Source organism: Chiloscyllium punctatum, chromosome 44, assembly GCF_047496795.1.
Source record: "Chiloscyllium punctatum isolate Juve2018m chromosome 44, sChiPun1.3, whole genome shotgun sequence".
Lineage (NCBI taxonomy): Eukaryota > Metazoa > Chordata > Chondrichthyes > Orectolobiformes > Hemiscylliidae > Chiloscyllium > Chiloscyllium punctatum.
Window position 1 is genome coordinate 5,159,247 of NC_092782.1, and position 12,861 is coordinate 5,172,107.

Below are 12,861 nucleotides of genomic sequence, written 5' to 3' on the forward strand. Positions count from 1 at the left end.
CTGGGGCACTGATCAGGAATTCACGTTGGCGTAGTTACAAGATTGTAACATAATTACAAAAGTGGGTAGCCCCATTCTCTCCATCTTGATTCATCAATCCAGTGAAATCCTAACACCGTTCCACTGCAGCATCCACAGTTTCCACTTCTTTCCTCCCAGTTATTCTATCTTGAAATTTGTTCTGTAGATTATTTGATCTTTAATTGAAAGTGAATTTCCTATATCAATCCCAAAATGATCGTTCCTAATTTGAACTCGCTTCCTCTAGTTCCACTTGCACAGTTTAGTTTAAACAACTGTTCTGTGTTCACTATACCCATAATTTTTCTGTGTATTTATAAAATCAAAGGTCACTGAAGACAAATTATGATAATGTGAAAATTCACCAGTGTACGAAATATTTTAACAATTTCTGTTTGTAAAGTTGCACTGAAGATCTACCACAATTTTAGTTCATGTTCATTAATTTTCTTATACAAATATCATTGACCAGAAAGGATTACTGTTTTATTTCATCTTGAAGTACTATATGGCTTGAGTATTTCTAAAATTCTTTGTTTTGAATTCAGATTTCTTGCATCAGCTGTGTTTTATTTTGGTAGTACTTAAGGTTCCATGATTTCATTTTCACCTTATTGTATAAGAAAAACTAGAACTTTTATGCTCACCAACAAAGACTAAAATTACATCTGATCTGTTGAGTATTTCTAACATTTTCTGTGTTTTGTGAAAGTTATCTTGCGACTCTAATAGCCGAAATTGGAATCAACTGATTTGTTCAAAACTAAACAGGACAGATTGTATCCTTGTCCTCCCTGCAGACGTGATGTGAAGAGGCAAAGAAAAGTAATATGACCACATCATGCAGATGGATCTGAGCAATAGGTTGAACCAATGGGTAGTGTTACAGAGCGGAGCTTGACACTCCTCTGATAACGAAAACCCAAGACACACAAAAAAGATCACCTTACCTCGTAATCTGATACAGAAGTGTGACAAGGGGTATAACCTTCCTCTCAACCCCCAACCTGTTATAAAGGAGTGGTTAAATGAAATGAAATCCTTTCACTCACTCTTCAATTAACAAGTAACAATTTATTTATCTAACTCCAACAGTGAACAAATGAACAGAATTGCAATCAAACTGAACAATTTCCCCCTAACTACTAACTATTCCCTAACTGAATTAAATTCTACTGGAATGAATGCTGTTCAAATATAGACAATTCCCATTTATCTAAACCCAATTAATAAGAAAACAATAAATTAAAACTTAATTTCTCCAAGTCCACGCAGTCTATTTCTTCTCTGCTTTATCTCCAATCTTCCTTCTTTTGATTTCACGTCACAACACCTTGCTTCGTTGAATTCTGGTGTCCCAAACTACTCTCTCTAACAAATTCATGGGTCAGGAATATTAGTTCAGAGTGCCATGTGCCTTTAAATGGTACTTAACCAGAGCTTAAAGATTTCTGTAAGAGCCCAATATTTACTCTTCAGATGACAGGTGGCTCTCCCTTAATTTTCAAATGCCCACATCTTTTATACCTTTGATTATATATTAATTTCTTTACAATCAGATTGTTTTGAGGTCATCAAAGCCAACAGATTTGAATTTAATTGGTCCATAGTCTCCAAGTTGAAATGTGTGGTGCTGGAAAAGCTCAGCAGGCCCGGCATCATTTGATGAGCAGGAGAATTGATGTTCTTAATGAAGGGCTTATGCCCAAAAAGTCAACTCTGCTGTGCTTTTCCTGCTCTGCAAATTTGACTCTGACTCTCCAGCATCTGCAGTTCTCATTTTCTCCTTAGTCTCCAAGTGCCTTTTTAAAAATTTAAAAAATTTTTAAAATTGGCTAAGTTTAAACTGTTGTCTGGGTAAAAATGTTGCTTAGGCCTGCTAACTGAAAAGACTTTTGATACACTCGTTTCAGTTCTGGGGCTTGCTGCACAATGCTTGCAAACTTCCAAGCACAGGCAAAGCACAATCTCTGAAAGGCACCATGCGCTGCTTTTCAATTCATTTTACAATTTTAACATTTTTACAAACCAATTTTGTGACAGTACTATAGTTCCAACTCTTTTTCATTCTTTCATATTTCTAGTAATGAGTATAAAGGTTTTTCAATTGTTCTCTAATTGCTGAAAGATGTCTTAACACACAGCATAGTATGATATCTTTATGAAGTAAACTGATATCATTGAATGACAGAACCTAAATATTGTGTTCCATACTATTTAATAATTGCAATATTATAATTAATGTTCTGCTTAAAGATGAAACGGTTTTTGTTTTTCTTTATATTTTGTCTCATTCTGGTTGCATTCTAAAATGTGTTATTTGAATAAATAATTATAGTTGTTATTATAAATTAATATTCCCACATTTACAATTAGCAGAGTCAATGCAAAGTTGCCACACTTTAGTTACAGCTGCAGTTAATGTTAATGCCACTGTTTCTTTTCCCCAAAAATATAGATGCAAGAAGTTATAATGTATCAATTAATGAAACATATTTGTAACTGGTAAGTCTTTTGACTCATTGTAGATTAAACATTGTTTACTTTTGTCTTTTAGGACACAAATCAATTTTACAGTGGCTATTGATTTTACAGCATCTAATGGTAAGGCAAATGATTCAACATTGAAAATTTAGTTTTATTTTTGTTTAATTAGGAATATTTCTGAAAAATAAATTAATTATCTAACGTATTTGTAAAAACCTTCAGTAATCAGAAATGTAATATGTAATTTTTTCCTATCACAAACCACAATTGTTCAATGGCATTCATTGACAACAAATTCATGTAATTAGCAAAATATGATACAAAACAAGTTGTGTGCTGATTACCAATGCTTCATGAAATCACATGAGTAATATGGAGTGAATCTGTTTCGTGCTTTGTTGTCAGTTATGAAAAACAGACCATTTTCCCACACACCAAACATTTGTGTAATGAGAACTGTCAATTTTTTTAAAAAAACAGGTAATGTGATTTATCTCCAGTTGACAGAAATAATAATGAATGGTTTTCTAGGCTCTCAGCTAAGAATATGTAATGAGGCTTGACTGAAACTTCAGAAACCCATTAATCTTTTGAACCACCTGAGCCCCTGGGAAATCTTCACTTGAGTGCATGGGCATGGAAGTGTCATAGTTAAGCATGGGAGCATGAGGGATCCTCCATGCTAGTTGGAGTCACAGCCTGGCATGGACAACATGAGGAGAGGACCTTTTGAAACTTACTTTTCAAAAGTTTTGCTCATGTATACTATGGTTCACAACGTCGCTGAGATGGCACGAGCCAAGAGTCCTTCAGAAGTTAGTCCAGCCCTCTGAACATTACTGAGGATGAGTACATGAAGCCAGCCAGGTTGAGACTGCCAGGTGTGGGCTTGCTTCCCAAACAACCTGCAGCCTTAAAAAACATTCATCCAAATTGGAAAACTTGGGAATGAGCATGGGAATCCTAGAATTGGGACTCATGGTTGCATTTCAAGGGTATTTTGATCAGCATCTGAGAAGAGGATGGAAGCTAATTCTGATTGAGTGAGAGGAGGCCTGTTTGGAATTTTATTGTGGTCTATTCTAAGTAAAAAAAAAGCCATTGTATCTTAACTGATTTACATTCTGAACAGTCTGATTTTTATTTTGAAATTTGATCAGGACAGGCAAATTCCATTTTAACTCTATATATTTTTAAAAGTCACTGACAGGTAAAGAAAAGTAAAGAAAAGACTCCCCTAAATTTTTAGAGGATGAAAATGTTGCTTATATTGCTTAGCTTCTCCCTGTGGGGAAGCATAACTTCTGGCCATAGCCATGAAAAGAAGAAGACATTGCAACGCAGCAGCGAAATGCATCGAGAGGGGCAGGCTCAGATACAGCTGCATGGGAGAACCTGTAGGATGTTATTTGGCAGGACTTGAGTCAGGTTTAGCTGGATCTTTTGTGAAGATGAATGATAAAACTTTAAGTGAATATGTATCGGTGCATCAGATGCTGTAAGATGTACAGTATTTATATTTCTCATGAATTTCTACAGCAAGGCAGTTAAATGAAAGTACTGTTCTAGGTCTCTCCATGATCTGAAGTGGAGGGTCGGAGATCATGAGAGTATGACTCCTTAATGCCGAATAGCAATAACGAGGTATTAAAGGCTAGGTTTTCAATCTGTTGTCGGGCATTAGAGGGCAGGATTCAGGAGTCTAATATGGGGCTAATTCTGAATTCCAACTGCACAATGTGTTCATTCAAGTGAGGAGAAGGAGTAGGTCATCCAAGCCTCTGAGCCTGCTTCATGGCTGATTGTTGAACTCAATACCCTCATCCCTCCCTCAGCCTGCATTTCTTGACTCCTTCAGCCAAAGAGCTATACCTAGCTGCTCTTTCAAAATACCGGGGATGAGACGTGGGCTGCCTGCTGCTTCCTTGGCTCTGACTCTGTGCCCACATTGCAGGGTGTTTTCACCATGCTGGGGTGAGAGGATGGCAGGCTTCTCCACCACACAGTCCTGCAGGGTGTACTAAGTGCAATGTGGGTGGCACGGTGGCTCAGTGGTTAGCACTGCTGCCTCTCAGTGCCAGGGACCTGGGTTAAATTCCCGCTTCGGGCAGCTGTCTGTGTGGAGTTTGCACATTCTCCCCTTGTCTGCGTGGGTTTCCTTCAGGTGCTCTGGTTTCCTCCCACAGTTCAAAGACGGGCAGGTTAGATGAATTGGCCATGCTAAATTGCCCGTAGTGTTAGGTGCATTAGTCAGGGGTGAATGTAGGGGGATGGGTTGCTTTTCGGAGAGTCGGTGCGGACTGATTTGGCCAGAGGGCCTGTTTCACACAATAGGTAATCTAATCTAATCTAATCTAAAAGAGACTACCTCCTGGTCCCTGTGGGCATGGAGTGGGGAATGTGACTCTGCGGGCAGCCTCTCAGTGCTCCAGACAGACCTCCCTGCCTACCCACATCCTACATTAGAGACAAGAAAACTGCAGATGCTGGAATCCAAGGTAGACAAGCAGGAGGCTGGAAGAACACAGCAAGCCAGGCAACACCAGGAGGTGGAGAAGGGTTGCACCGAAACATTCACTTCTCCACCTCCTGGTGTTGCTTGGCTTGCTGTGTTCTTCCAGCCTCCTGCTTGTCTGTTTGCATCCTACTGCAGCACAGGCTGCCTTGTAGACTGCCCTCTCCTATGATGGGGTCCTGCCTACAGAATTCAATTTTCCTATTAAAAAGTTGCAAAGAAGCTGCTCCACTTTGAAGTGACCCTCCTCCCTCCCTTATCATCCATTACTGCACTTTTCACAGGATCACAGAATTGTTGCACTACAGAAGGAGGCCATTCAGCCTATCATGCATGCTGTGGTTCTATTCCCCAGTGCCGATCTCTCACCTTTTCCCCATATGTCTGTACACACACCTCTACCCAGATAATCACACCATTATCCACTTGAATGCTCATTCAAATTTTTCTGCCACATTTCCAGGCAGTGCCTCCCAGTGAGAAATCTCTGGCCTCTCCAGCTCTGACATCAGCCCACCTCAGCCACTGATGGCACTGGGAAAACTGCAATGAGGATGACTGTTTTGCTCAGAGTGTGTGATCTTGACCCACTTTTCAGCCTGGGTAAAAACAATGACTGCAGATGCTGGAAACCAGATTCTGGATGAGTGGTGCTGGAAGAGCACAGCAGTTCAGGCAGCATCCGAGGAGCAGCGAAATCGACGTTTCGGGCAAAAGCGCTTCATCAGGAATAAAGGCAGTGAGCCTGAAGCATGGAGAGATAAGCTAGAGGAGGGTGGGGGTGGGGAGAAAGTAACATAGAGTACAGTAGCTCTGGTTCCACACTCCTGCCAATATAATTTAAACCCCCCCGAAGAGCTCTAGCAAACCTCCTGGCTAGGATATTGATGCCCGTCCAGTTTAGGTGCAAGCTGTCCACCTATCCACTCCACCCTCTCCTCCTTGACCTATCACCTTCATCCCCTCCCCCACTCACCCATTGTACTCTATGCTAATCTCTCCCCACCCCCACCCTCCTCTAGCTTATCTCTCCACGCTTCAGGCTCACTGCCTTTCTTCCTGATGAAGGGCTTTTGCTGCTCCTTGGATGCTGCCTGAACTTCTGTGCTCTTCTAGCACCACTAATCCACTTTTCAGCCTGACATACACCCAGCTTCAGAAGCCACAGGGATGATCAAACTGCCACTGAAGTTCCAACACCATCAACCATGCTCAGACAATACATTAATAGAAAACTGTCACGTTTTGTTTTTATTTCCCTTAGCTAGGTATAGAATTATTACACAGTGATGTTTTTTATTCACGTTAATATTGTGCCAGCTGCCTCTATAGTGAAGAAAACAATTTTTACGTTGGCATACAAAAGATTGGTAAGTAATTTCTAATTAAAAACACAATACTTTTGAGGTGAGAGATTTGAAATAAAAACAAAATGTGATGGAAGCACTCTGAATTATGCAATGTTTAAAGAGAAGCAAAATATGTAATGGCTAGAGCTTAGGTTAATCTAATGAAGAGTTCAAGACCAAAGCCATTCACCGAAACTGCTGAGTGTTTCCAAGCTAATATTTAACACAAGAAGACAGTATTTCAGTGCAATAGATTTATCTGTTTCCAAATTTCACAATTCAAAAAGCAGACTAAGATTGTTGTTATTAGAGGCTCTCTCAAAGAGCTTCAGTACAAAACTGAGATTCTGTACTCCAGTCTGGTTGTCTCACATGGCATGTCATCATTTCAGTTCATCTAACCTTTTGTGATCAGAATGAATTTAAGTCTTATTGACCTTCCTTTATTCCAGAAGGTACTGAAAAAAGAATGATTTCTATTATACATATCAAAGTTGAGTCTTGAAGCAGACCAGTATTAACTGAGAAATAAAATGCTACTGATATCCATTCCTTTCATTGTGACAAAATACTCGCTGTTTTGCTGCCTTAGTGGTTTAAAGCATGTTATCTTTCTAGGTCAGTGCTAGAGAAATAAAGGTGCAGAAATTTCATCCATCAACAAATATATCATGCAATGTCAGTGCCAACTCAAAACAATTCACACAAGGGGCTGAATGTAGCCATATTTGGCAAGTTGTTATTTTTGTTGTGTTTCTTGAGGGTTTCTTTGATTTGATTTATGTTGTGTTTTTTTTTTACAAAATACAGTGAAAAGTGCTGTCTCGTGTCACCACTCTCTGGTGCCATCTTAAAGTACAGAAAAATAAACCAAAACATAAAATATCAAGGCAAAAGAATTTTTAAAAGTTCAACATTACAGTGTTTCTTGTGAAGTGCTCCACCATGGGCTATGGGCCTGCTGGCTAGGCATGTGCCCCCTTTGCCATGCCACCACAGCTAGAACAAAAGTTGCCATTCTTCAGCGCCATCTCACCTCCACCGATGCCCTCACCACTATGAGTCCTCGCTGGGCCTCACCAATGCAGACACCACCAGGTACCACAACAGTCCAAACTCGACGTCGCCATGAGTCTGCTTCCAGTCCACCTCGCCAATCCAGCTGCTGCCACCATGATCCTGCGCTGGTTGCAGAAGCCACTGGCAACCCAGACTTGCCTTTGCCACAGCGGCCAGGAGTAATTTCTAGACCTGCCTCAGAACCACTGGGTTCACTTTGAGTCCGCACTGGGCCACTTTGCTGTTGCCACAACTGAGCTCTTCAACGAGAGATAAATAAAATAAAAGAGAAAAAATAAAAAAGAAGCGAGAAGAAAGGTGGAGCGAATGGACAATGGAGGCTCTACTCCACAGCCATCTTACCAGAAAAAAAGAGAATTCTCCCAGTGAAGTCTAGTGGGTCCTCTCATGTTTCGCTCTAAGCTTTCTTTAGTAATTACCTATCACAATCCAATGGCAACCATCTTGTTTGAGGCCAGCCTGGTTCTTCCACTTGGCATAGCAGAGAGTACTCAGGAGACTGTTGAGATATCCCACAATCTCTGGTACTGGCGCCATCTTTAAGAGGTCGTTGTGCAACCAATTAAGTGTGCTCAATCCAGAGCTGTCCTGCGCAGTTTGTGACATTTGCCCCCGACATTGCAGATAAGGGGAAATTGGTTCTGCACTTTGCAGACAGGGACCTGGACCTCTTGATGGAGGTAGCCTAGACCAGGGATTCTTCTTTCCAACAGCGAAGGGAATAACACCATGCCCTACCACTCAGGTCAACTCGTTTTCAGTCATCTTAAGGAATGCCCAGTAGTGTAAGATCAGTGATCACCTCCACTCCACCAGGGTAGGTACCACCATCTTGCCCCTGCTTCCTCATTCTCACAAATCGCCTGCCAAGGCTCATGCTGTACTACTTGCAGTATTTCCTCCAACATCTACAATCTCTCACTCTCACCCACCCAATTCCCCAGCACCAGAAACGCTGCATGGATTGAATGCTACAGCGATACCACTCACTTTCACCCCAGTCAATTCTGCACCGTCTCTCATTCCAGGAGAAAACACCCCACAGTTGGGTAGAAAGAGCCAAAGGAGGGAGTGATGCGGTGTGGGTGAAGCACTAAGAGGCAAGGTAAAGTAAGGCTGGGGTGCTGAGAGCATCCATGTAGGTGCTAAGTGAGCGAGTACCCAGAAAGGAATTGTACAGTCGTGAGATGCAGCCTGGTCCAATCTATGAGATGGGTACCTGGCCTTGCATGAACAGCAGCACAGTCAGTGCAGGTCCTGTCAGCACAGTAGCAGTCTGATGTAAGGTGTCACTATGCTCCAAAGTTCAGCATTGCAGTGCAGAAGTGTACTATAATTGGACTGGCAATGTGACATGGTGGTTTGAAGAAGCTGGCATGTGTGAGCAACATAGATGTTGGTTGCATGAGACCACTGCCCATGGGTTGTTGCTGCTGGGTGACCAAGATGGAGATCTAGAGGAGTGCAATATGAGCTGGAGTCACCAGGAAACTGCTCCGACTTTCATATTGGGATTTCTCAGTGTCTAGGAAATGAGGTAAGGATTGATAACAAAAACACTTATGAATGGAAGCAGAAGGATGTCTGAATTACCCCCAGTTCTGCATGAAGGGAGAAAGCAATAAATAGCCCAAGAAGACATGGCATGGGACTGAAATCAGGTCAAGGAAACAATGAAGAGTTGAGGGAAGGAGATATGTGGGCATTACTCAGCATCGAGTTAGGTTGGAAAGAGAATATTCAGCATGCCTAATGATGCAGCAAATCCGAATGTGGGGCATAATTTGATGCCAGACCTAAATAGAAATTGATGGAGAAGCTCAGAGGGTCTGACAGCACCTGTGAAGAGAAATCAGAGTTAATGTATCTGATCTAGTGGCCCTTCTCTTTACAGATGCTTCCAGACCTGCTGAATCTTTCCAGCAATTTCTGTTTTTGTTTCTGATTTATTGCATCCATAGTTCTTTCAGTTTTTATTTGGCAATGACCCAACGTCTGTACAGACTCCCAATAAAAATAGGGACAAAATCCCTCTGATTACTAAACCAAACTTCAGGAATAGAACGCAAACCAAGTCCTCAGCCCTCAAGAGAGAACAGCTTTCTAGCCATTGGTATATATAAGTCATTTTAGTTCTCGTTTACAAAGCTGTGTACGTCATTTCTGTCATGTTTAAAATTTTCTGGTGTGCATGGTAGGTGTTCTGCTCTAGAAACATTTAAAAACAATGTTGAATGATTGTACTGGAATTTGTTTTTACAACAGTGGTTTGATTGGTAATATTTGCTTGTATTTTTGTGAATGAAAGTAATGAATTTTTACAAGTGCTAGAGATTTAAATGGAATGACATTTGCTTCCACATCCACGAGAGACCATTTCATGTAGGCCAGGCAACGAGAGAAACATTTGAACAAAGCTAACTGAAAGTTCATGATACAGATCGCTATGTTCACTGAGAAGCTTCAAATCAAATGTAGTGATTCAATAGTTTTCAGTAAGTAGAAAGACAGGCACCAGTCTAAGTAAAATAGGTAGTGCACTGTCATGTTGACCTCAATCAGACCTAGATGGCATTTTCATTAAATTCAGTAGGATGTGTCCCATCCAGTCTAGAGAAGGAGAATCAATTTGCTCTTTATTATGTACTGACTCAAGTTAGACCTCCAACAAGTAGTAGTCTCTCAATATGTTTTTGAGAATAATTTAATGATCTTCTGAACAAGGATGTTTGATATTCAACTCTAATTTCAGCTGGAATGGTCACAGAGATGTTGCAATTCATCACTGGCTTAAGATGGGAGAGTTGTTCAGAGTATTCATTCTGGATTGTTGTTTGCTACACACAGTTTAAATGTGCATTTGTGGACATCGAGTGTTCAAAGAATTGGGCTGGGCTATGATTTCTCCCCACACATGATCAGATGTCCTGCCAGTACTTGTTGAGATACAAGCATGAATAATGACTATAGGCATAATGTATTTGAGGGTCACCATTCCAATAGAACTATATCCCAAAAAGGGTTCAGTTGTTCAGGAAACAGCAAAAAAGAACCACCCAATTATGGTAACAATTTGAATAAAGTTTGTTCATTAAATGCACCCAAAAATATAAGCTGGATCATCAGTGACCCAATAATCGGAAATCTTGACTGTCAAGACTGTCAACACCAGAATCACCATCAGTAATGAACCAAATTGTCTTATTGTTGTGTAATAATAAACTGATTAAAAAATCAAATTTAATTCTGATATATCATTTCTTTTGGGATGTGCAGAAATATAAACATCAAGTTAAACAGCTTGATGGTCTTTTTTCAAATAATCACCTTGTCATTTTGTTTTGTACATGTTGTCAGTTGATATTTTATTTAGCTAATTAAAATCAGATGAAATGTTGTGTTAATTGCTCAAGCAGTTTTAACAGCAACTGCTCCAACAGCAAATTCAGTTGTGTAGAAACTACTTATGGTATTTACAGGAGCAAACTCTGGTGAACCGGTGGACTATACGCCTACAATAAATACTGTTTGCAATGAAGAGAGGACATAAAATAGAAGTTGCTTGCATAAATGTTTAAGAAAATTATATTCATTGTTTAGAGTTTAATATCCACTACATTTGAAGGATTAAGAGCTTTATAAAACAAATAATTAATACTCTTCCTTTGTATAAATATCCTTTAGTATACAGGAAGTCAAAAGGTACTTGATTGAAACCAGTTAAATTATTTCAGTTGACCTGTGCTGTTAAAAAAGCCTGTTTCAATGAGAAATTATTTTACACGTGGTATCGATGCTGGAAGAAAAAGCCTTTACATCGAACATGGAATGCTATGTTAACATTTGCTGTTGCAGTGAGCAAAACTTTCCACTATTTGAGAAATAGGTGAAAAATCTAGTTTACGTTGAAGCAATAGGAATTGGAACTAGACCACCATTAAAAGATAAAATTGCCATAGTCCTACTGGACCACGGCTGTTCTGTCATAAGAGAGAGATGACTGGTGGTAATTTAACCTGAGGATCACTGGCTGATGTGGTTATTGAACCCACTCTATTGGCATCACTTTGCATTACAAAGCAGCTGTCCAGCCAACTGAGTCAGCTGAACCAACAGAAAAGTGCAACAGCATTGTGTATGAAATTTTAGATAACCCAGTGCAATGTGAATTTAGAAAATAATTCACAATGTGGCTAGCAAGGCCAGAATTTGTTACCAATCCCTAGCTGCCCTTAGAAAGTAGCAGTGGTCCTTCCTTGTGAGTTGAAAAAATCCACATTAACTATATTCTTGAGAAGCTAGACTTTCAAACTGTCATTGTGGGATTTGAATTTTTATTCATTGGATTATTAGTCCAGGATTCTGAGTTTATGCCTCAGAAAATATAGAACATCAAAGGATGCATCTGGGATCCAAATCGAAAACCCATTGTATGTCTGTAGCATAGGCTTGGGTCATTGTTCATTGAGGTTCTTTACATCTGGAGATTCATGTTGCTTCCATTTTGTTGTTGCAGCGAATAATACGGCTTGAAATATTTCTCATTGTTTATCTTGGAGTTCCATAAACCTGGAGCTAATGTTCATAGAAAAAGGTGGTTTATGCAGGGGTACACAAGTGAAGCTTCTAAATTCTCAGTGATTACACCATGAACTTTGCAATAGCACAACAGCAAAACACCATATGATTGCCAAGGTTGTTTTTCTGTGCCTGCATTGTTGTTCTGTGACCAATACTAAAGTCATTTTCTTTCATTTTGAAGACTTTGCCTACAGTGTGACTATGCAATGTGAAATCTTCATGATGCATACTTACAATATTTAGATTATAGATTTTAGATTCTTTAGATGTAATAACTTTGAAGGAAACTATTATGTCTGTGTCAGTTCTGTGAAAATTATTTACTTAATCTCAGTACTCTTCCTTTTAGGATTAGTTTTTTTGGAATATGTAACCATTATCTTTTCAAAAGCCATCATGACTTCTGCTTCCATTGCTAATTTCCATTAAGTATTTCAATTCCCTCCATCCTCTGTACTGAAAAATAAAACAAAACTCTCTACATTCTTTTTGTAATTATTTTGAATTTCTATTCACTGGTAAATATATATATATTTATTTGAGACTGATATGTTGACACATTAATCTTGCTAAGTTTAATACAGTTTGGGCTTTCAATATTACATTTTTGTCTGATCGCTTATGTTAAATTGTATTTTCAAATAGGTCACCCTGCCCAACCAACTTCTCTCCATTATATGAACCCTTATCAACTTAATACTTATGCCATGGCATTGAAAGCTGTAGGAGAAATCATTCAGGACTATGACAGTGACAAGATGTTCCCAGCCTTAGGATTTGGTGCCAAGTTGCCTCCAGATGGAAGAATTTCACATGAATTTGCATTGG

The 12,861-nt window shown here is 39.7% G+C and overlaps 1 protein-coding gene across 6 annotated transcripts in view; it reads left to right on the top strand.

Moving 5' to 3' along the window:
* Positions 1-12,861, top strand: part of LOC140466677 (copine-8) — a 360,152-nt gene that overhangs the window by 301,443 nt on the left and 45,848 nt on the right. For all 6 annotated transcript variants that reach the window (XM_072562133.1, XM_072562131.1, XM_072562135.1 and 3 more), the window contains 2 exons: positions 2,579-2,625; positions 12,679-12,860. In XM_072562133.1, the coding sequence (XP_072418234.1) occupies positions 2,579-2,625; positions 12,679-12,860 (229 nt within the window). The remainder of the gene's footprint in view (positions 1-2,578; positions 2,626-12,678; position 12,861) is intronic.